Raw genomic sequence first — 24852 nt, forward strand, 5'->3', positions numbered from 1 at the left:
GTGCTTTCCATCAGGGTCCCTTCTCTTTCATTGAGTGGGTGTGCCCTGATTAACCCTACAGGTTTCCCTTTAGTTTCCAGCAATCAGCTCTTCAATGCCTTGCTTTATTACAATGGAAGCACACAGGTCTCTGGGTCTCCCTCCTACTTCTAGCACCTTCCTTGTTGGATGGAGGACGACCCCGTGTCTCTTGCTTTTCTTTCCCTCCCAGGACTGCTTGGGCTTCTATCACCTTCCCACCCCTTGTCCTTTCGGATTTGTGGGGGTGATTAGGAAAGGTTTTCCCCTTGGAAACCAACTTATGAGAGCAAACTCATCAGCCAGCACTGTGGCTTGCCGGGCTCTATGAACTTTCTGTTCCTCTACATGTGTCTTTATGGAAAGTGGGAGAGAGTTTTTAAATTCCTCTAGCAAAATTATTTCTGAGATTTTCACAGCTGAGCTGCACTTTAAGAGCCCTCAGCCACTGGTCAAAAACCAGCTGCTTATTTCTCTCAAATTCCAGGTAAGTTTGATCAGCTTGCTTCTTGAGGGTTTTAAATTTTTGGCGATAGGCTTCCGGTACTAACTCATATGCCCTGGGGATTACATTTTTTGTCAGTTCATAATTGGATGAATTCTCATCTGGCAACATGGAATAATTGGTAGAGAAAGCAAGCAGCTTGCAATTTTCCTTATGCGAAAGTGCCTCATTCACACGGTATACATCATGGGCTTTTCCTACTAACTTGCTTTGTATCAGCAGAGTCTGGTTGTTCGTTGGGGCCCAGTGCACTCCTTTGTTTCGATGTAGGAGTCTTTTCTCTCTTGAGGTTTACTTGTCTTCAATGGGTCCAGAGGCTTGTGAGAAAGTGAGCAACAGCCAGCCAGGAGAGAGGCTGTCTTGTTCCAGGTTCAGTTACACTCTGTAGTCTGTGTCTTCAAACTGTCCTGTGTCTAATTCAAAAAACCTGGACCAGCAGGTTAGTCATGTGACCAGCTGGTTTAACCATTTCTGCATTTGTGGATTCTATCATCTCAGCAGACCCTAGAATGCGAGCTTCCTTACTCCTTCAATGTCTGGTGATCAAAATCCATTTGGGTTAATTGGACCAGGGAGTAGTTCTTTGTCTCTCCAAGCACTGCCTCTTAGTATGCAAATGTCCTTCCAGCCAAGTGTCCAGTGCTCTCTTGTAAAACAAGTAATTTCTTCATTCCAGCAATAGTTTAAAAACTAATGTTCATATGACAAAATTAATATGCCTCATTCTTGGCAGGTGGGTCTTCATGACACCATCAATAAAGGCTGAACAGGCTTGGCCTCCTTTCTGTAGAAAAGGAAAGGTTGAGGGGTAGCCTAATTGAGACCTTTAAAATTATGAAGGGGTTCGATAGATTAGACTTGCGGGGGAGTCCAAAAATAAATATAACATTGTAACTCACAAATCAAATAAGAAATTCAGAAGAAACCTCTTTACTTCAAGAGTGGTTGGAATGCTGAGGGTGTGAGGGTAGTTGAGGGTAACAGCATCAGTGCATTTCAGGGGATGCTTGATAAATGCATGAGGGAAAAAGGAATAGAAGGATATGCTGATAGGATTTATGAGAAGGCTCGTGTGGATCATAAACACAAGTACAGACCAGTTGGGTCATGAATTCTATGTAATTTCTGTTTGTGCTTTAAATTCGATATCATTACAAACTTTTGTGCCTCACGTTCCTGTCACTGCCCTGGAGCAGATATTGAAGCAGCAGCAGTGGGCCTTGCTCCTAGATATCCCTCAGATCAAAGGGCTTGAGGGTGCCAGTCAGCAAGATAGAGTATATTCATAAGGTGATCCATTTTGTTGCAGGGACCCTTCTATCTTTGAGCTTTTTGGTTCTGTTCTCCAATCTTAGACAGAGGCCCTGAAGTTGTGAGCCACTCACATGGTTGCAAGCCTTTCAACGTGCAGCCATACTTCTGATTCTATCTCCAATTCCCAGCAGAAGGGTCAGGATGCAAGCAGGCCGTGTTAATGACCTAGCTCACCAAATTCAGGTGCAGAGAGGCTTACATAGATGGAGCACGGTTCAGGCTGAATAGCATCCAGGTAAGTACAGGTGTGTAGAAAAAAAAATAGCATTTCTATATCTTAACTATGTATAAAGCACAATTAATTACTTTTCTTCAAGAATCCCCCCCATCTCCGGCACGATGACATGAGTGAATTGTGCACGTAAATTACCATTCAAATAATTAGTAGAAAGTAAGCAGCTTGCAATTTTCCTTATGCAAAAGTGCTTTATTCCCATTGTGTACATTCTCACATTGGTCAATCATGATCAGGAACTTAATGGTTTGATTCTCAGGATTGATTTAGTAAGCCAATCCTTTGACCCTAACTGGACTATGGCCATTAGTTCTTCACTTTGCTGCTCAATTTAAACAAATTAACTGCAGGGGCGAGCAAGACCCATCAACTACTTCTATAATACTTGTGCAGAAAAACATCAAAGCATTTCTCAAAGTGATTAAAAACTTTAAAAGTTTTGTTTCTAAGAAAGAGCAACGAAAGGCACCAAAAAGAAAGCCTATAGGTAAAATGAAGAGTTTTTAATGTCACAGGCAATTTAATATCATGTTGGATGACACATATCTAGTAAAGACAGCTCTTTTGTAACAAAATTATGTGCAGTATTGCTGAATATCAAACATTTGTTGGATCCTTGGAAAGCATTTTCATGCCCACAAGGTTCACATTTTCCTTTTTGCGTCATGAAATTTACCCACAATATCACTGTACAATTTTATGTAGATACAGTAGCAGCACTATAACACTGACAGATCATTAGCCTTGACCAAACATTAGTTCCCCCTTCGAAACAAACTTTCTTAATGAACACTCAAATTCCATGCTTCTTATAAATATTCTCCTTGTATAGCTTTCAGTGACACTGTAAAAGGTGTAAAATGAAATAATATTGGGTATTGCTCCTCGCTACAATCTTCTGCTGTTAAAATTTTGTCTACACCATGGTATAATGGAGTCAATAATAACCTAATCTGAAGAATCCTACAACTTTCAAGGAGGCAGAGTTATTGGCAAAGGCTTCCAAAGACAGGTATCTAGGGGGAAAAAATTGTTGCTAGGACCTTTCTCAGGGCTTCTCCACTCCACTGGTGTAACTTTGACAGAAACAGAGTTTCATTCAATGTTACACCAGAGGAACAGAAGCCCCAAGGAAATTAAGCACAGCTGGAGAAGGGAATAACGCATTGGTATACATGCTTATGGACTGGATTCCACAACGCAAATTCCTGATTTCAGCCAGGCTATCATGGGAAGAATCGGGTAGAAGTTAGGCAATTTCTAAATGGAATCAGCAAATCAGCGGGGTACTCCCAAACAGGACATTCTCGGTCAATTTAACAGTTCCTTACACTGGCATTGCCAGAGAATAAGGAGCAGAGCATCTGCCCCTTTTCAGCTAAAGAATATACAAAGTCCAGGGAAGGGATGAAAAGAACTACAAGTACAACAAGAAATGCCACCTTATTGACACTCAAACATTATATCCAAGTTTAAATGATTTAGTTCAGATGAGTAGATGGAAGTTAACTTATTGCTTGCGCATACAGAACTAAACTATTGCCTGCACAAGCGTCATTGATTTGTTCGCTTTTAATAACGGTCAATGACTTCTTATGGAAAGTGCAAATGCTACTTTAACACTGGTCTACTTTACCTATTAAAATAAAACTTTTAAATGTTTAAAGGATCTTTTCATTGGCATAGAAAAAACATTAACACATACAGACTGTGCAGATAATTTATTACAGCCTAATCATGTATTGTGGAATGCTCAGCAGATTCTGAAATGTTAGTACTGATGTACAATTACATATTAGAGATAGAATTGTTGAGATCACTGCAGATGTTTTCATACTACTGAAAGTCTCGTCTGCAAACCATCAGAAGGGTTCTTCTTATTTGAACTCTGCAATGAGACATTCAAAATGTGAAGAGAAATAGCACGACCAGGATTTCCTAGAACCTGTAACCATAATTGTCAAACTGAAATGATTTGGATTCACTAAGGGTGCACAGTAGAGTTTGCATTCTTTTTACTCTTCTAGCTTCCATCAGAAACTTCTTGCATCGCTCCTTGGCAGCCAACTGCTCTGCACGTTTCTCAGCTTTCTTTCTTTTTAGCCACCTGCAAAAATTCATAAGCAAGAAAAAAAAACTGCTGAATCAAACCCTTACTGAAATAAGCAGAAGTATGTATGCTTCTACCTTCTCTATTAATGCCTTTATTAGTTTTCATATTTAAACAGGTTAGCATTTAGTGCGTTATCTTAATATAATTTAGTACATCATCACATCTGAAAAGTTTCTCAAAACACTCCACACAAATTAATTTGGAAGTGCAGAAAATGCAGCAGCTAATTGGCATGCACCAAGATCCCCAAAACAGCAAGATAAATGTTCAGTTAATTTCTTTGATTGTTATTTGAGGGGTGATGTTTGGTCAGAACACCAGGAGAACGCCAGGCTCTTGTTTGAAAAGTGTCATGTGATCTTTAGCATCCACCTGAACAAACAGATAGGCGGGGGCTTTGGTTTGACATCTCATCTAAAAATAAAAGCAGAAAATGCTGGAAATACTCACCCAGGTCAGGCAGCATCTGAGGAGAGAAAAAAAAAAAGAGTGCTCCTGGGCTGAATTTTACTGGCCCCTCGACGCCGGCGTTAGTGGAGCGGGGACCGGTAAAATGTGGCGGGGAGAGGCCCACCTCGATCCGCAACTTCAAGAAGGGCCCGCCGCATGTTACTGGCGTCAGGGAGATGTCGGTGCGGCCCCCAAGCCGCCTGGCAGCAGGACCTTCATATACGTATTTAAATTGATATCAATTACATTCAAATTAACTTGCCTACTGTCCCACGCCAATTTTACGTCCTCCGTTCGGCCTTCGCGCGCCTTCGGAACTCCACATGGAGTTCCGAGGTGAGAACCTGGTGGAAAGGGGGGAGTAATAAAAAAATTTCAGGACGAGAGGGAAATCAATTTTTATTGGATGTGGGGATGGTGGAAAGGGGTCATAGGCCAAATGTTATAAGTTTAGGGGATAAAGTTTGGTAGGGAAAAAGGAATGTGTTGGTCATTTTGGGCATTGAAATGACCATTGTGGGGTTGGGACAGGGCCATCTGCACATTTTTTTTTGGTGTTTAATAAAATTTTAATGCTGCTGCCCATATAAGAATTGAAAGTATTTGTAAGAACTTAAAGCCCTTTAAAAATGGCCTCTGCGGGGTGGCACCGGATGCTGTTGCCAGGGGCGCGGAGGCCACCACTACACATCATCGGGGGCGGCCACTCCGCCCCCACTATTTAAATGAGCACCCGCGTGAAATATCACGGGGGCTGCTTGGCGGCCGCTGAATGTGGGCCCCCTGTCAAGTTCAAAGGGCGCCACTGTGGAGTGCGGCGCCCAAATAAAATTTAGCCCACTGTTTCAGGTCTGCAACCCTTCAGTTCTCATGAAGGGTCACAGACCTGAAACAGTAATTCTGTTTTTCTCTTCACAGATGCTGCATGACCTGCTGAGTATTTCCAGCATTTTCTGTTTTTATTTCAGATTTCCAGCATCCACAGTGTTTTGCTTTTATATTTCATCTGAAAAGTTTGCTTTATTATGTTAAGGCATAAAATGAGTACTAAATGATCTGATATCATACTTCACAGGATAAACCCCTGATTCTCTTTTAAAGCATCAGGCTCAATAACACACATTTACTTGCATCATAAATTCTTTTATAACAGAGTTCTGCACAATTATAATTATGTGTAATGCACTAGAATGGACAGCTCAATGCATAATGGCCTGTTGCTGCAGTTTCACATCTAAAAATAACCGGGGTTAACAATTGCAATTATAAAACAAAGGGTTTCTGCACATTTTTGGTGCCTCTCATATTTTATCATTGAACTAATCATAAAGATGTACAAAATATGTTCTTTAGGCATTTGCAAATGCCATCAATTGATAATGGTGATTAAATTGCAGGTTATACCCTACAACTATAGCTATAAATTGATATCCTATTTCTTTACTTGTGTGAATACAGTTAGCAGTTTCAGTCACTGAACTAGATTACAAAGTAGATTTCAAGTTAGTATGGAAATAAATTAAACATTCCTTACTGCTTAAAAGCTTTTTCAGAGTCTTCTCTCGTGTGGACTTTTGAGTTGTAATCTTGTTCTCTTTTTCTCATTGCTTCTATTTGCTGCTCCTTAATTTGCTGTTCCCGTTTCTTTTTCAGCCAGAGATTGAAGGCTTCGTTTGGGTCTCGATATTCCTATGAAAACAAAACTAAGCAGTTTTCACAAACAGCATCATCCCAGCATATTTAAAAACGCACAATTTGATTCTGTGCGAGTTCAAGTGTAACAATGACACCCCATGTAGTTCTAAATTCCATGTTTGTTCCCATTTTCAGTTTTTCATCTTCACTAGGGTACTCTCACTGAACCTTCCTTCCCCAGGACTCAGTTGTTAGCTCAGGCAACAAGACAAAGATCTGCATGAAATTAGCCATGACTGACAGCAGTTTGATTCTCCCTCCTGTCTGAGACTGAGCCTCACTTCCATCTGATATTTTCCCAATGGTGGAAGATGAGGTTCGAAGCTTATCCAGTAGGGTATCATGGATTGGCAATTTTAGCCCAAAATGTGTTAAATCTCTTAGCAACTTACAATGTGTTGTGATGTGCTATCAGTGTTGCATTTAGGGCAAAGCAAGAGCTATACAGCTCTCCATCATCTTCTCAACCATCATGGGAGGAATGACCAATATGTATCACAGGCAATTACGGAGGGAATTCCTCCTTTTTCCTTAATTTCTTTCTAAGCAGTAGATTTGCATCCAGATTCTTGTTCCATCTCAAACTAAAATATTTTGCTTTTGTAAAGTAATAATTATGACCTAGCATCCAGGCTAGTCCACTTTATTGATCACCACTCAAAAGTGCACCAAGAAAACTTATACATGATATTCAAAATTAATTAATATATAACCTGGGACATTGGTAGAAACGCTAGAGTCCATTATGGAGGAAAAAATAGCAGGACATTTAGAAAAGCTTAACGCAATCAAACAGAGTCAACATGGTTTTGTGAAAGGGAAATCATGTTTGACAAATTTGCTAGAGTTCTTTGAGGATATAACGAGCAGAGCTGATAAAGGGGAACCGGTACATGTAGTGTATTTGGATTTCCAGAAGGCATTCGATAAGGTGCCACATAAAAGATTATTGAACAAGATAGGAGCTCATGGTATTGGGGGTAATGCATTAGCATGGATTGAGGATTGGTTAACTCACAGAAGACAGAGAATCGGATTAATGGGTCTTTTCAGGTTGGAAAGGCGTAACTAGTGGAGTGCCACAAGGATCAGTCCTAGGACCTCAATTATTTGCTATCTATATTAATGGCTTGGAGGAGGGGGCAGAGTGTAGTATATCCAAATTTGCTGACGATACAAAAATACATGGGAGGGCATGTTGTGATGAGGACATAAGGAATCTGCAAAAGAATATAGATAGGTTGAGTGAGTGGGCAAAAACTTGGCAGATGGAGTTTAATGTAGGAAAGTGTAAGGTCATGCACTTTGGTAGGAAGAATGACTATTACTTAAATGGAGAGAGACTTCAAAAAAGTGCAGCACAGAGAGATGTGGGTATTCTTGTGCATGAAATATAAAAAGTTAGCATGCAGGTGCAGCAAGTAATTAAGAAGGCAAATGGAATTTTGGCCTTTATTGCTAGCAGGTTGGAGTTTAAAAATAGGGAAGTCTTGTTACAACTGTACAGGGTGTTGGTGAAGCCGCACCTGGAGTACTGTGTACAGTTTTGGTCTCCGTATTTAAGAAAGGAGATACTGACATTGGAGGCAGTTCAAAAGAGATTCGCTAGGCTGATTCCTGGGATGAAGGGGTTGACTTATCAAGAACGGCTAAACAGGTTAGGCCTTTATTCATTGGAGTTTAGAAGAATGAAGGGTGATCTTATTGGAACGTACAAGATTCTGAAGGGGCTTGACAGGGTAGCAGGGGAATCTCGAACCAGGGGACATAGCTACAAAATAAGGGGACACTCACTTAAAACTGAGATGCGAAGGAATTTATTCTCTTAGCGGGTAGTGAATGTCTGGAATGCTCTACCCCAAAGAGTTGCAGAGGCTAGATCACTGAAAGTATTTAAAGAGGAGGCAGATAGATTTTTGAAATAATCGGGGAGTTGAGGGCTATGAGGAGCTGGCACGAAAGAGGAGTTGAGGTCTGGGGCAGATTAGCCATGATCTTATTGAATGGTGGGGCATGCTTGAGGGGCTGAATGGTCTACTCCTGCTCCTATTTCTTATGTTCCAGCCCAAAATTAGCCAACATGCATCCTTAAATGCACCAGTTGTTTGAACAATCACAGGTAAAATAGTTAAGTTTCTGTGCTGCATTTCACAAAGTATTTTGCTGAGAAGGTGTACTTTGTATTAGTACAAACATAATTGGGATCAAAGTATCTTCATTTACCTAACTCTGCTAAAGCTTCAATAACTACATTTTATGATAGTTTCTATAACTTTGCTGAAACATAATTACAGATTGATAAATTAATAGTCCAGAACAATTTCAGTGGTATTCCCATTTTACCTGATTTAATTTTCACAGTGGGCTGAATTTTATAGCCCCCCCCCCCCCCACCACGACATCTGGGGTCATGGCAGGGAAGGTGAATGCCTCTGGCAGAAGCCTACCACGGGCCTCAACGCTGGGAAGGCCCCGCCCGATATTGCCGGCAGTGGCAAGACCTCGTGGCAAACCCCCACCATTCAGTGACTGGAGCCCCACTTAAATATTTAAATGAATTTAAATAAATGAATTGATGACCTACCCTCTGCCGCCGTCCATTCTGCAGCAATATTGCTGCCAGTGGCTGGCAATTCCCGCGCCTTCAGAACCCCGTCCTGGGATCAGAGGCTAAACACTGGTGCGGAGGGGGGAGCAGCTAAGTTTTCAATGCGGAAGTGGGGGAGCAGCGTCAAATTCATCTGATTGGTGTGCGGAATGGCGGCAAGGGTAAAGTTCACAGTTTATGAACTGTGGGGGTTGGTGGGGGGGGGGGAAGGGGGAAGGTCAGGTGCACAAAGTAAGTATTTTGGGAGGTGGGAGCGAGGGCAAGGAATTAATTGTATGGTTATGCGGGGGGGGGGGGGGGGGGGTGGAAAAAGAGGGGCTAGAAACATTTATTCAATTTTTTGAATCAATTTTAAATAACTATCTTTAAATATTTAAAATTAAATGGAAGGGCTCAAAGCCCTTTAAAAATGGCATCAGCACCCGTGCAAAGGCCACTAACGCCATTGCCGGGGACGGACCACACGCCCCCTCCACGTCATCAGGGTGGGCGGTCCACCCAGCCATTTCGGCAGAAATGTAAAATGCGGTCCTAAATTTTATGGCAAGTCTTTGCCTCTCAGAGGTTTGCTACTTCATGCCAAATCATGCTGAGAAATTACCTCATCTGTTCAATCTTTATCATATGCAGATAAGTTGGTTCACTTGTAATTTTGTGTGTTAGTTTCCTATATTATATTTGTTAATTTACCTTACTCTTTATACAGTATGCATGAAATAAAAAGGACTCATTACGACAGTTATTATTTCGTATACACCCGGTGACACAACTTTGATCCTAGAAGTTTAGGCAGATGATGCAATTAAATCAATTATTCCAAACTTGGAACAATGTGAAACTTTGCTACATTTTCTACAACAGACATTTTTAAAGCACCTTTAAAGTGACTTCAATCTGCATATGGACAGGGTAAACCTAATCAGCAGTATGCTGTGGAGGATGAGTTTCTGGAGTGTGTTAGGGATGGTTTTCTAGAGCAGTATGTTGAGGAACTGCCTACAGAACAAGCTATTTTAGATCTAGTATTATGTAATGAGAAAGGGCTAATTAATAATCTTGTTGTAAAAGAACCTTTAGAGATGGAGTTGCCATAATATGATAGAATTTTACATTATGTTTGAAAGTGAGTAGTTCAATCTGAAAGCCAGGGTGTTAAATTTTGAACAAAGGAAATTATGAAGGTATGAGGGGCAAATTGGCTGAGGTGGATTGGGAAAATACATTAAAAGGTATGACAGTACATAGGCAATAGATCGTCTTTAAAGAAATATTACATAGTTTACAGCAACTATACATTCCTTCAAGGCACAAAAACTTCAAAAGTAAAGGCAGTCAACCGTGGATAACAAAGGAAGTTAAGGATTGTATAAAATTAAAAGAAAAGGCCTATAAAGTTGCCAAAAATAGTAGTAAACCTGAAGATTGGGAGGATTTTAAAATACAGCAAAGGAGGATGAAGAAACTGATAAAGAAAGGGAGAATAGGATATGAATATAAGCTAGCAAAAATGTTTTTAAAACGGACTGTAAAAGCTTCTACAGGTACATAAAAAGGAAATGTTTGGCTTAGACAAATGTGGGTCCGTTACGGGTAGAGTCAGGAGAATTTCTATTGGGGAATAGAGAAATGGCAGAGAAGCTAAATGATTACTTTGTGTCTGACTTCACTGAGGAAAATACAAGAAATCTCCCAGAATTAGAGATCCAAGGGATTAGGGGGAAATGAGGAATTGAAGGAAATTAGTAAGAAGGTTGCATTGACGAAATTAATGGGGCTGAAGGTTAATAAGTCCCCAAGACCTAGGGCGGCACAGTGGCGCAGTGGTTAGCACCGCAGCCTCACAGCTCCAGCGACCCAGGTTCAGTTCTGGGTACTGCCTGTGTGGAGTTTGCAAGTTCTCCCTGTGACCGCGTGGGTTTCTGCTGGGTGCTCTGGTTTCCTCCCACAGCCAAAGACTTGCAGGTTGATAGGTAAATTGGCCATTGTAAATTGCCCCTAGTGTAGGTAGGTGGTAGGGAATATGGGATTAATGTAGGATTAGTATAAATGGGTGGTTGTTGGTTGGCACAGACTCGGTGGGCTGAAGGGCCTGTTTCAGTGCTGTATCTCTCTATGACTCTATGGCCTGATATTCTACATCCCAGAGTGTTGAAAGAGGTAGCTATGGAGATAGTGGATGCATTAGTGATCATCTTCCAAAATTCTACAGATTCTGGAGCGGTTCCTGCAGATTGGAAGGTCACAAATGTCACCCCATGATTTAAGAAGGGAGGGAGAGAGAAAACAGGGAATTACAGACCTGTTAGCCTTACATCAGTCATTGGGAAAATGCTAGAATCTATTCTAAAGGATGTGATAAATGGACACTTGGATAATAATGATTTGATTAGGCATAGTCAACATGGATTTATGAATGGGAAACCATGTTTGACAAACCTTTTGGAGTTTTTTTGAGGATGTTACTAACAGAATTGATAAAGGGGAGTCGGTGGACGTGGTATACTTGGATTTTCAAAAGGCTTTTGATAAAGACCCCCACTGGAGGTTGGTTAACAAAATTAAAGTACATGGGATAGGAGGTAATATACTGACATTGATTAAGGATTGGTTAACAGGCAGAAAGCAGAGAGTAAGAAAAAACAGGACATTCTTGCATTGACAGGCTGTGACTAGTGGGGTGCCGCAGGGATCGGTGCTTGGGCCACAGCTGTTCACAATATACATCAATGATTTGGGGACCAAATGTAGTATTTCCAAGTTTGCAGATAACACAAAACTAGGTGGGAATGTGTGTTGTGAGGAAGATGCAAAGCGACTTCGGGGATTTGGAAAGACTGAGTGAGTGGGCAAGAATGTGGCTGATGGAATATAATGTGGAAAAATGCAGGATTATCCACTTTGGTAGGAGGAATAGATGTGCAGAGTATTTCTTAAATAGTAAGAGATTAGAAAGTGTAGATGTACAAAGGGACCTGGGTGTCCTTGCCAATAAGTCACTGAAAGCTAACATGCAGGTGCAGCAAGCAATTAAGAAGGCTAATGGTATGTTAGCCTTTATCGCAAGAGGATTTGAGAATAGGAGTAGTGAAGTCTTGCTTCAATTGTATAGAACCTTGGTTAGACCACACCTGGAATACTGTGTGCAGTTTTGATCCCCTTACCTTAGGAAGGATATTATTGCCATAGAGGGAGTGCAACGAAGGTTCACCAGACTTGTTCCCGGGATGGCGGGACTGTCCCATGAAGAGATATTGGGGAAACTGGGCCTCTATTCTCTAGAGTTTCGAAGAATGAGAGGTGATCTCATTGAAATGTACAAAATACTTAAAAGGGTAGACAGGGTAGATGCAGCTAAGATGTTTCCTCCTGGCTGGGGAGTCTAGAACCAAGGGACACAATTTCAAAATAAGGGGGAAGCCACTTAGGACCGAGATGAGGAGAAATTTCTTTACTCAGAGGTTTGTAAAACTTTGGAATTCTCTACCCCAGAGGGCTGTGGAATCTCAGTCATTGAGTATGTTTAAAGCAGAGACACGGAACACAAAAGTCCGAGTGTATCAGGCCTGTGTCCTCAGTACCTTGCTCTATGGCAGCGAGGCCTGGACAACGTATGCCAGCCAAGAGCGACGTCTCAATTCATTCCATCTTCGCTGCCTTCGGAGAATACTTGGCATCAGGTGGCAGGACTATATCTCCAACACAGAAGTCCTTGAAGCGGCCAACACCCCCAGCTTATACACACTACTGAGTCAGCGGCGCTTGAGATGGCTCGGCCATGTGAGCCGCATGGAAGATGGCAGGATCCCCAAAGACACATTGTACAGCGAGCTCGCCACTGGTATCAGACCCACCGGCCGTCCATGTCTCCGTTATAAAGACGTCTGCAAACGCGACATGAAATCGTGTGACATTGATCACAAGTCGTGGGAGTCAGTTGCCAGCATTCGCCAGAGCTGGCGGGCAGCCATAAAGACAGGGCTAAATTGTGGCGAGTCGAAGAGACTTAGTAGTTGGCAGGAAAAAAGACAGAGGCGCAAGGGGAGAGCCAACTGTGCAACAGCCCCAACAAACAAATTTCTCTGCAGCACCTGTGGAAGAGCCTGTCACTCCAGAATTGGCCTTTATAGCCACTCCAGGCGCTGCTTCACAAACCACTGACCACCTCCAGGCGCGTATCCATTGTCTCTCGAGATAAGGAGGCCCAAAAGAAAAGAAAAGCAGAGATTGACAGATTTCTAAATACAAATGACATAAGGGGATATAAGGTCAGTGTGGGAAGAAGGCATTTAAATGGATGATCAGCCATGATCATATTGAATGGTGGAGAAGGCTGGATGGGCTGAATGGCTTACTCCTGCTCCTCTGTTCCTAAAGTCGTAAAGTGGCCCACGGAGTTTCACAGGAGAAAAATGTGACACTGAGGCACATGTGGAGATATTAGGACAGGTGAACAAAAGCTTGGTCAATGAGGTAGGTTTTAAAGAGAGAGCTAGCGAGGCGGAGAGCTTAGAGTAAGGAATTCCAAAGTTTAGGGCCTATTCACCTGACGACATTGCCAAAATTGGGGAGGGTCGAAAGTAATCAGGGATGCATAACAGACCAGAACTCGAGGGAACAAAGAGTTCTTGGAGGGCGGAAATGGGAGAGATAGGCAGGGGCTGTGGAGGGATCTGAAGACAAAGCTGAGAATTTTAAAATCAAGGCTTTGGTGACTGGGAGCCAATGTAGGTGTGCATGCATAAGGGTAATGGATGAACAGGACTTCATTTTTCACACCTTCTCGGGTGATCCACCACTCTTATCAGAGTATGTAATTTTCCCATGCAAAATCAGTTCAACTGGTTGAGTACTTAATTAAAATTAAATTGTACAAGAAATCTTCTCAGTTTTACAATGTGATATATATTCCAGAATTAAATTGTTTATTATACTACTTTAAGTTTCTAGTGGCATTATTGCTTATCACACAAATAATTTCAAAACAGATGTTACAGCTTTTTTTGAACTAAAATTCTGAAATCTACATACATTCAGGATAAATTTTGCTAGAATAAAATTTTATCTGAAAAAACACTGCTGTTGGTTTTCTTAGCTACATAGATATTTTATTAAATCTTAGCCCTGTACAAATGAGAAGTGACCAAGTACTAGTCAGGCATTATATGTAACTTGCGTTCCTCCAATTCTGGTCTCTTGTGCATCCCCGATTTCCTTTGCCCCTCCATTATCAGTTGTGTCTTCAGGTGTCTAGACCCGAAGCTCTAGAATTCCCTCCATAAAGCTCTTCATCTTGCTAACTCTCTTTCCTTCTTTAAAACACTCCTTAATACTGTCCTTGGCCTTTTACTCTATTCTAATGAAACATTGTCTCTCGAGATAAGGAGGCCCAAAAGAATGAAGCTCAATAGAATCTTGAAGAACAGCACCTCATCTTTCAATTAGGTACTTTACAGCATTCCGGACTCAACATGGAGTTCAACAATTGCAGATCATAATCACTGCTCCCATCTTGTAGGGCATCTTTTGTTTCTTTACTTTTCCCATTACATTCCCTTTTGCCTTGCATCATCATCCCTTTTATCATTTAATCTCTCCTACCTTCCATTCCATCACAGACCTTACCTTTTCTTCTTTTCTCCCTTCCCCCCAATTTCCCTGCCTGTGTACTTGTTTAAAACCCTTACATCTCTTTCACGACCACCGTACATTGCAAAGCGTTTTACAGCCAATAAAGTACTTTTTTTTTGAAGCATGGTCATTATTGTAATACAGGAAATGTGGCAGCCAGTATGCACACAGCAAACTGCCACAAACTACAATGTGATAACAACCAGATGATCTGATTTTGTGGTGTTGATTGAAAGATAAATATTGTCCAGGACACCGGGTATAACTCCACTGCTTTTCTTCAAAATAGTGCCATCCACCTGAACAAGCAGATGGTACCTCAGTTTAACGTCGCATCTGAAAAATGGCACCTCCGACAATGCAGCACTCCCTCAGTACTGCACTGGAGTGTCAGCCTTGATATTTGTGCACAAGCCCTGGAGTGAGACTTGAACCCAGAACATTGTGACTCAGAGGCTACAGTGCTACCAACTGAACCACAGCTAAATGTTTTCCCAGTTCTGATGAAAGGTCATAAACCTCAAACTTAAACTTTGTTTCTCTCTCCACAGATGATGCCTAATCTGCTGAGTATTTCCACAATTTCTGTTATTATATGTAACTTAAATTATGAAGACCTACATCACTACTGTCACAAGAGTTTGTTTTTAAACTAAGAGGTCTGTGTGCCTTCAAAAGCTGGGAAAAGGGGATTTTCTGTGAACGTTGTATGCTGACACTTGGTGCTTGAAGTGTGCAGGCTGTAAAACTTGAATACAAGCAACAGGAAGATTTATGACTGTCTTGTGACTTGGTTGTTGAAAGGTTAGTTTTGTTTTGGGATTGAAAGAACAGTGAACTTTACAAGGAGCAGGCTTTGAAATCTTTGTTTTGCCTTGCCTGGAAAGAGAGGAAAACCCAGAAAAAGTGTTACCACTCTCTGAAAAGAAGCCTTGCATCTCTTAGAAAGTTGTTCTACGTTTAAGGTGTGGTTTTGACCTGCCTGGAGAGAGAGAGAAAAGACCCAGGAACAGGGGTAATTGTTGATGGCTGTTTTAGCAACTGGAGGGCTGTTTCCAGTGGTATTCCGCAGGTCTCAGTACTGGGTCTCCTGCTTTTTGTGGTGTATATTAACGATCTGGATGTAAATGTAGGGGGCACGATCAAGAAGTACGCGGACGACACAAAGATTGGCCATGTGGTAGATAGCGAGGAGGATAGCTGTAGGAAAATATTGATGGTCTGGTCAGATGGGTCGAAAAGTGGCAAATGGAATTCAACTTGGAGAAGTGTAAGGTGCTGCATTTGGGGAGGTCAAACAAGGCAAAGGAATACATGATTAATGGGAAAATACTGAGAAGTGTAGAGGAAGTAAGGGACCTTGGAGTGAATGACCACAGTGGCTCAGTGGTTAGCACCGCAGCCTCACAGCTCCAGCGACCCGGGTTCAGTTTCAGGTAGTGCCTGTGTGGAGTTTGCAAGTTCTCCCTGTGTCTGCGTGGGTTTCCGCCCACAGCCAAAGACTTGCAGGTTGATAGGTAAATTGGCCTTTGTAAATTGCCCCTAGTGTAGGTAGGTGGTAGGAGAATGGTGGGATAGAAAATATGGGGTTAATGTAGGATTAGTATAAATGGGTGGTTGTTGGTCGGCACAGACTCGGTGGGCCGAAAGGCCTGTTTCAGTGCTGTATCTCTAAATAAATAAAATCCCTGAAGGTAGCAGGACAGGTCAATAAGGTGATTAAGAAGGCATAAGGAATCCTTTCCTTTATTAGCTGAGGTATAGAAATACACAAGCAGGGTGGTTATGCTGGAACTGTATAACTCATTGGTAAGGCCACAACTTGAGTACTGCGTGCCGTTCTGGTCACCTCATTACAGAAAGGATGCAATTGCACTAGAGAGGGTTCAGAGGAGATTTACGAGGATGTTGCCAGGACTGGAAAAATGCAGCTGAGGAAAGATTGGATAGGCTGGGATTGTTCTCCTTGGAACAGAAAAGGCTGAGGGGAGATCTAATTGAAATGTACAAAATTTTGATGGGCCTGGATAGAGTGGAGGTGAAGGGTCTATTCACTTTCGTAGAGAGGTCAGTGACGAGGGGGCATAGATTTAAAGTGATTGGTGGAAACATTAGAAGGGAGATGAGGAAAAACATTTTTCACCCAGAGGGTGGTGATGGTCTGGAACTTACTGCCTGAAAGGGTAGTTGAGGCAGAGACCTTCAACTCATTCAAAAGAAGTCTGGATATGCACCTCAAGTGCTGTAAGCTGCAGGGCTATGGACCAAATGCTGAAAGGTGGGAATAGAATAGGTGGATCTTTTTCGGCCAGCACAGACATGATGGGCCAAGTGGCCTCTTTCTGTGCCTTAAACTTTGTATGATTCTAACAGAGGATTTACTACACTCTGTGGAGAAACACTGCTTTGCAGAAAGTCTCTGCAATTTAAAGGTAATGAATTTCTACTGCCTCCAGTCTCAAGAATCCCTGCTTCAAGAGAGTGATGTTGGTTGCCTTTTGTGTTTTTGGGAGATCCTGAAATCTCAAAAAAGCTTCTATTGCTGGAATGCTACTTTAAAATTTAAATAGACCTGTTGCTACATCTTTTGCTGAAAGATCTGTGAGACGCCTGCTGCAGATGAATTGCCTTGTACGCCTACCCATCACAGACTGTTCATCAAACTTGCCTGGAGAGACTTCGAGTGGCATCTGACTATTTGACTCTGGGACACCTCACCGATCCAGAAATATCCTACCAAACTGTGACAACCAATTATTTTATTATTCCTAAGAAACCATTACAACTCAAAACACCCTTTCTCCCTGAATAAAAGCGTTATAGAGTCTTTTCATATATATATATATATATATAGATTTATTCCATTATTAAGATTTTAGTTTATTAGTAAATAGTTAATTTTGTTGTTGTTTAAAGAAACCTGGTTTGGTGTGCTTTATTCTGGGGGACAAATAAAGTGTTTAATTTGGCTAATTTCCAATAGGTGGGAAGCATTACTAATATATTGTGACCTGTGGAGCAGTGGGACTGAATTAACAGTGCATTACTTCTGCCTTGGTCGTAACACTATGCTGTAGATGGTATATGCTGTAGATGGTATATACTTATATAATCAGAGATTAAACTATGAAAGAATAATCCCAAATACCGGTTTTCTTCATCCTACAATAATCTTCCTTTTGAACTAAAATTATATTTGTTAAAAATTATGTTCGACAAAAATCCAACAATGGTCACAGATGTGGGTCTGTTTGCATTTTTGCCCGAAATGGATATATCCTCATGCACAATTGTCTTAGTGAGACAGCTATCAAAAGGTATATTGAAGAACTTAAACTTTTTATCTCTACAGAGAGTTTTAAGAAAAAAATTATATCAAAGAAAACTGTACATACAGAGGAATGAAAGACAATATAGGGTACAAAGGTTCATCTATTAAGGAGCTGTTGAGGTAAAAATCCTTGACGTTGCTGAAAGTTTGAATTAAAAATGGAATGTCACAGGAACAATAGCTATAATATACATTATTTTTTAAAACTGCTTTTTGAAGGTTACATTCTGTCCAGTCATAGACATTGCAGGAACATAATTTCCTCTCCCACAATTAACAATACAATTAAATTAAGCCAAAACAAAAATTCCTCATCTGAACTCCAAGCAGAATTTTACTCAATTTATGCTGAAGTATGGGGCTTCTGCCCACTGTTTTTTGTTTGAAACACTGTGGTTCCATACAACATCATAAAATTCAGCCCATATAGTGCATCATTACAAAAAAAAGTAGGTAAACAGAATGGATATCACCCCCATCATGAGTACAGTTAAGATCGTAATTGGAGCCAGATTTTCCTAGTGTAATTTGACAAATTATGCAGAGCTAAGAGTTCAAGTTTCTGTATAGGTACAACTTTTCTAATTACAGTACCTTACTATTCTTTCTTTCTATTTCCTTTGCACATTGAATTCTCCTTTCTTCTTGATGCTGCTGTTTCTTCTTTTGAAGCCAGACCGCAAAAGCTATCTTGTTCTCCTCTTTTTTCTGCACCTCTTCCTCAGATTTTCTTGCCCCTACCTTATACAACAAATCATATTTAACTAAGATGTAACAAGGAGATAATCAATCAACACCCAGAGAACCACTTTATGAACCCTGTCCTCAAGTTTATACAACTCTCATTTCTCCCCTCTCAGTTATAGTCTCTATAGCATTGCACAATTTCAGAGATTGATATAGTCACAGCCACCTTACTACACACTTATCAAATTATAATATTTTCATAATTTATTAAAATATGAAATACATTAGTTTAGTAACTTTTAAAAAAATCTAAAAACTTATATGAAGGACCAAAGCCCATAATTAAGGCTAAAATCAAAACACAATAGGAGAGATAAATTAGGAGATAGTGTTGAAACAAAACTTTGGATTGTAAAGCCTATATATTGTAGGAACAAAACAACATCTAAGGGAGGCAAGGCGTTCCAACGTCAGTTCCACGGTTTTGAAGTCCAGTGAAAGAATAAATTTGAATAAAATTGTGTTGAATTTTGGGATGCCATTATACATATATTTGAGTCTCAGATGAGCATGCATTTCACTCTACCCAGTGAGAAAGGAGTATTTGAATATTCATGCATAAGGTTCCACTCAGCTGCTGGTTAAATTTTAATGACAGCTGTTATGACCGAGGAGGGAGTGCACTGTCTTTTCTAGTTCCACTTCTCCAGAGGTCACAATATATATTTAAATGTTTATCAAGTTACCAATGCAGTCAATCATATACACTTCATTCTTTATCCCAGAATAAAATACACCAACCAGGTTTCTTTATTAAACAAGAAAATTATCAGTTTATTATAAAACAAGGCTCAACTAGTAATGAAGCAAAGCATTAACACAGATTGAAATATGCAAGTTCCCTTTTTACCGTAGACAGACAGACACACACACAGGTTAACCAAAAATAGAGATTTTCTCTTTAGAGCTCTGTTACAAAAAAGAATACTTTGGCTAAATACTTGCTTATTCTTGAAGAAAAAAAGATAAGTCAGTTTTCCCTTTTTGGTTTGGCATCCCAAATAAGCATAGACAGCTGCCACTGGAATCTTCCTAGAACAGTTCTTTTCAGGCGACGTTGGAGGATTAGTTTGACGGACTTTCCAGGAGAAACGCGACAAGAAGGGTTTCTGGCAGGTCTTTCAGGGAGGAATGCAGCATCAATTTCTCTATTTCTTATACTCGCTTCTAAGAGTTTCTCAGAGATGGAAAAGCTGGCAGGCTTTTTTTTTTAAAAAAGGGAGATGGAAAAAGCTGAGCTGGGGTTTTGTCCTTGGCAAGTTGATTTAAAAACTCCTTTCAAAACACTGTCCATAGCCCAACACACTGTCCAAAGCGAAACCAAAAACCATATCGCAAAGAGTCAAGCCTCTTGACCCCTATAAATCTTGACCTATCACTTCTCTGTAAACATCTTCTCCAAATCAAAAAGCCCCTGCTGGGTATTCATCTGAAGACTGGTGCCTTCCATTAAGGGCTGTTTATAAACAAAGTCCAAAAGACCTTTTGATTACCTCTTTTAATGACACCATTGGAAAAAAAAATTAATGGAATAATTTTCAGTTTTCTCAAGTAAAACAATGGCCATAATTCTAAAATACATGAGTCTTCAAAAAAAAACAATAAAAAATATAGAAACACCATCATAACACTTCCATCCTTGGAGGAATGAAACTCCATTTTCAAATGCATTTGTTTTTTCCCACTCTTTGTAAAGAAGATGGAAAATATTTTTAAACACATTTTTACACTCATACTCATTCACTCTTTACTTGTAGCTAATACAGTTCTACTATCTTTACACTCAGATAACTCGAAGCAAAATTAAATCTTTAGGAAAGACGTGAGGGTACTGGAGAGAGTACAGATAAGATTCACGAGAATGGTTCCAAGGATGAGGAATTTCATTCATGAAGATAGATTGGAGAAGTTAGGACTGTTTTCCTTGGAGAAGATTAGGCCGAGAGGTGATTTGATAGAGGTATTCAAAATCATGAAGGGTCTGGACAGAATAGATAGAGAGAAACTGTTCCCACTTGTGAAAGGATCGAGAATGAAAGGGCACAGATTTAAAGTAATTGTTAAAAGAAGCAAATGTGACATGAGGAAAAACTTTTTCACGCAGCGAGTAGTGAAGGTCTAGAATGCGATTCTGGAGAACGTGGTGGAGGCAGGTTCAATGTAAGCATTCAAAAGGGAATTAGACAGTTATATGAAAAGGAAGAATGTACTGGGAGAAGGCAGGGGAAAGGAACTGAGGGAATTGCTCTTTCAGAGAGCCAGTGCAGACACAATGGGTGGAACTGCCTCCTTCTGCACGGTAACGATTCTGTGATTCCACAATTACATTATTTTTTCCTGCAACGTGGATAACCTTTAAGTGATAAGGTTGCAATAGTAAGCTCCATCGGAATATCTGGCATTCCAGTTTTTGAATTTTTCCACAAAGGCAAGGGGCTTATGATCAGTATATACCAGTGTCTCTCTGTAGTCGTGGCAGACATAGACCTCAAAAATGCTTAAGAGCTAATAATAAGCCTAGGGTTTCTTTTTCCATTGTTGAATATCTTCTGTGGTGTCGATTTAGCATTTTGGAAAAGTATCCCACTGGCCTTTCTATGCTAGATTCATCGTCTGGTAACAAGACTGCACCGTCCCCCAGGTCACTAGCATCAATTGCTACCTTGAAGGGCTTAATGAAATTTGGAGCAGCCAACACTGGTTCATTAATCAAAATGGTTTTCAGCCTCTCAAAAGATGCTTGGCACTCCCCTGATCACAATAACTTGGTTTTCTTTTTTTGTAGCAAATCTGTCAGTGGAGCAGCTACAGTACTAAAATTTGGTACAAACTTGCAGTAGAAACCACACATCCCTAAAAACCTCACAAATTCTCATTTGGTCTTAGTAGGGGGCTCTACCAATGCTTGTACTTTTGCTGTTCTTGGCAAAACTTGTCCTTGACCTACTATATGCCCGAGGTAGATGACTTTCGCTTTTGCAAATTCACTTTTGGCAAGGTTTAAAACTAAATCAGCCAATTGCAATTTTCTAAACATAGCTTCTAGTTGTTGCAAGTGGTCCTTCCAAGTGTCACTGTATACCAGCACATCAAGGTAAACTACACAGTTAGGAACACTGGTTACCACGTGGTTCATTAGTCTCTGAAAAGTGGCTGGAGCACTTTTTAGCCCGAATGGCATCACTCGGCATTGGAAAAGACCGTCTGGTGTGACAAAAGTCGATATTTCTTTAGCTCAAGGTGTTAAAGGAACCTGCCAGTATCCCTTTAACAAATCTACTTTTGTAAGAACATGGCACTGCCCACTCGTCAATACAGTCTTCCAAATGAGGAATTGGGTAGGAGTCTGCTTTTGTTATTGCATTAACCTTTCTGTAGTCTATGCAGAATCTAGTTGAACCATCAGGTTTAGGCTATAACACCACTGGGGAACTCCAGCTGCTTTGACTGGGTTCAATTAGGTGGTTTTTGTGCATGTATTCGATTTCTGCTTTTACCTGGGCCCATTTCTCTGGACTTAAGCGATAAGGATGCTGTTTTATAGGAAAGGATTCCCCTACATCCACATCATATATGGTTAAGGATGTATATCCTGGCTTGTCCCTACAGACTCCTTGAAATGCCATGAGTAGCCTTGTTAGGTCTTCTCGTTGTTCTGTATCTAAATATGAAAGCATAGTGTCCAATCTCCCTAGCAATTCAGTAATAGCTAACTGGATAGTAGGAGGTTCAATTTGAGAATTGCCTAGGCCTTCTTCTGCCTCATCCTCACTATCCCTTTCATCCTACTACCTGACATACCTGTTCTTGTTTATCCTCCTCCCGGCAATAATATTGTTTCAACATATTGATATGACACAGCCAATTCTTTTCCTGGCGATCTGGTATGTCAATCAAATAATTTACTTTACCAATTCTTCTAACCACTTTAAATGGACCACTGAACTGTGCTTTCAGCGGTTCACCCTGTAAAGGCAGTAATACTAACATTTCATCCCCTGGTTGAAATGTTCGGGTCTTGGCATGCTTGTCTGCCAATTTCTTCATGGTTTTTTGGGAAGGTTTAAGGTGTTCCTGAGACACTTTGCAGGCTCTTGTGAGCCGTTCCTGGAACACAGATACATAATCTAACACAGAAAATTCATCTCTCTGTTCTAAAAACCTTTCTTTAACTTGTTTTAGAGGGCCTCTTATCTCATGTCCATAAACTAATTCAGAAGGACTAAAACTGTTAGACTCATTAGGTGACTCCCTAGTGACAAACAAAAGAAATTCTAGCCCTTCATCCCAAATCATGGGGATAGTCATGACAGTATGCTCTGATCATCGTTTTGAGGATCTGATGGTACCTTTCTAAAGCCCCTTGTGTCTATGGGTGATATGTCGAAGAATTTAATGTGTTATACCCCAATAACCCATAACTTTCTGAAAATTTTAGACATAAAATTGGAACCTTGATCCAACTGAATCTCAATCAGTAATCCATATCTAGTGAAGAACTGTGTTAACTTCTCTACCACAACTTAGCAGAAATTGTGCTCAAGGGAATGGTCTCTGGGAACCGAGTAGCCGTATCCATGATATGGAGTATATATTGGTGCCCCACTTTTGTTTTCAGTAAAGGTCCTACACAGTCTACTGACACCCTACTAAATGGTTCCCCAAAAACTGATGTGGGAATTAGAGGTGCCAGTTTTATGGCAGGTTGCAGTTTTCCCACAATCAGACATGTATGGCACGTTTTACAAAAGTGCACCACTTCCTTGAAAGACCAGGCCAGTAAAAATGTCAACCTATTATGTGATTGGTCTTCCAGATCTCCACATGTCCCGCTATAGGAATTTCATGGTCTATCCTTAATATTTCCCGGCAATACTTTGGCAGTACTATTATCTGGTGAACTACCGTCCATTCTTCGTCAGCAGGTCTGTGAAGAGGTCTCCACTTCCTCATCAGAATCCCATTTTTAACAATATCCTTCCGGAACTCCCTTTGCTTCAGCTAGAGCTGATTGTGTCACTTTATTTAACTCTGGATCGGCTTGCTGAGCCTTGATCAGAGAAGACTTACTGAACATTTCCTTAGGATTATCCAAATCCCCAAAGAAAGTTTCAGATATTCAGCTATCTGTCTACGACAATGGAAATTGTTTAACCATTTCTTAGGTCACTGCACATGAAGAAAAACATTCCTGGAACCTATTCCTGCAATTGTTCTGTCTCTTTAACCTCACTTGTTTTTTCCGTGACTATTGGAGAAGCTATTACCTTCACTCCGGCCAAATCATTCCCCAACTCCATCTACAGGCAAACTATGGACAACTCCAACAGTTACGATTCCAGACATTAGGTCACATTCTAGGTGCATCCGATACAAAGGTACGGGTATATACTCCTCACCAATACCATTCACTACGAGAAACGTGACAACAGGGGTTTCTGGCAGGCCTTTCAGGAGGAATGCAGCATCAATTTCTCTATTTCTTACACTTGCTTCTAAGAGCTTCTCAGAGATGGAAAAGCTGGCAGACTTTTTTTATAAAGAGATGGAAAAAGCTGACCTGGGGTTTTGTCCTTGGCAGTTTATTTCAAAACACTGTCCATACCCCAACACACTGTCCAAAGTGAAACCGAAAACAATATCCCAAGAGTCAAACCTCCTGACCTGTCACTTCTCTGCAAACATCTTCTTCAAGTCAAAAAGCCCCTGCTGGGTACTTACCTGAAGACCGGTGAATTCCAGTCAGGGTCATTTACAAACTAAGTCCAAAAGACCTTCCAATGACCTCTTTGAAATGACCCCAGTGAAAAGACATCCATCAAATCCTTTTCAGTTTTTCCAAATAATACAATGTCCATAATTCTAAAAAACATGAGTCCTCAAAAAAAACTTTAAAAATACAGAAGCACCGTCATAACACAGCAGTCAACAGAGATTTATCACTAAAACACTGAGAATTAAGTTTAAAAACTGCCTGGTAATTGTTTACTGTGATACTGAGTTTATAATTCTATCAGTGTCAAGTGGTTTCAATGCACACAGCACCAAAATGACATTAAACTTTCTCAGTTGATGCACATTTAAACCCCTTCTGCACGCTGCCCTCCAGGCGGCTGCAGTGGGTAAGAGACCATCGCCCATCTCCTTTTGGAATGTGCTTTTGCAAAGCAAGTCTGGAAAAAGATGCAGTGTTTTTGTTGAGGTTCAT

General features: G+C 40.7%; 1 protein-coding gene across 4 annotated transcripts in view; it reads right to left on the reverse strand.

Annotated features, from left to right (window-relative positions):
- Positions 1 to 2560: 2560 nt before the first annotated feature.
- ccdc181 (coiled-coil domain containing 181) overlaps positions 2561 to 24852 on the reverse strand; it is a 68050-nt gene continuing 45758 nt past the window's right edge. For 2 of the 4 annotated variants that reach the window (XM_068039913.1, XM_068039910.1), the window contains 3 exons: positions 18492 to 18638; positions 6170 to 6324; positions 2561 to 4179 (listed from right to left, as the gene is read on the reverse strand). In XM_068039913.1, coding sequence (XP_067896014.1) covers positions 4011 to 4179; positions 6170 to 6324; positions 18492 to 18638 — 471 coding nt within the window. In that variant the 3' untranslated portion in view covers positions 2561 to 4010. Of the gene's footprint in view, positions 4180 to 4897; positions 4980 to 6169; positions 6325 to 18491; positions 18639 to 24852 lie in introns of all 4 variants that reach the window. The other 2 variants (XM_068039911.1, XM_068039912.1) reach the window with 2 other exon arrangements.

This window comes from Heterodontus francisci, chromosome 10, assembly GCF_036365525.1.
Source record: "Heterodontus francisci isolate sHetFra1 chromosome 10, sHetFra1.hap1, whole genome shotgun sequence".
Lineage (NCBI taxonomy): Eukaryota > Metazoa > Chordata > Chondrichthyes > Heterodontiformes > Heterodontidae > Heterodontus > Heterodontus francisci.